Source organism: Apaloderma vittatum, unplaced genomic scaffold (assembly GCF_000703405.1).
Source record: "Apaloderma vittatum isolate BGI_N311 unplaced genomic scaffold, ASM70340v1 scaffold20870, whole genome shotgun sequence".
NCBI lineage: Eukaryota > Metazoa > Chordata > Aves > Trogoniformes > Trogonidae > Apaloderma > Apaloderma vittatum.
In genome coordinates, this window is record NW_009693117.1 from 331 (window position 1) to 591 (window position 261).

Consider the following 261-nt stretch of genomic DNA (forward strand, 5'->3'; position numbering starts at 1 on the left):
AGCTCCACGACGTCCCGGTGAATTAAACCCAGGACGGATTCGCCGTTCACGTGTGTGATGAGGTCGCCTGCTCTCAGCCCGGCTTCCTGCGCAGGGCTCCCCTCTTCCACGCTCTAAAATCCAAAGACCCAGGTTTTATTTGGATGCAAAAGTTTTCTCCTTGGGAAATGCGTTGCCTGGCACACCACATACCCAGACCATGTGGTGGACGGTGTAGACGTCGCTGTCGCCCATGTAGACGCGGATGGCTCGCAGGGTGAA

At 56.7% G+C, this 261-nt stretch overlaps 1 protein-coding gene across 1 annotated transcript in view; it reads right to left on the bottom strand.

Annotated features, from left to right (window-relative positions):
- MAST3 (microtubule associated serine/threonine kinase 3) overlaps positions 1–261 on the bottom strand; it is a gene marked incomplete at its 3' end in the record, with an annotated part of 13251 nt that overhangs the window by 294 nt on the left and 12696 nt on the right. The window contains 2 exon segments of the mRNA XM_009878018.1: positions 1–113; positions 193–261. Of these exon segments, the coding sequence (XP_009876320.1) occupies positions 1–113; positions 193–261 (182 nt within the window).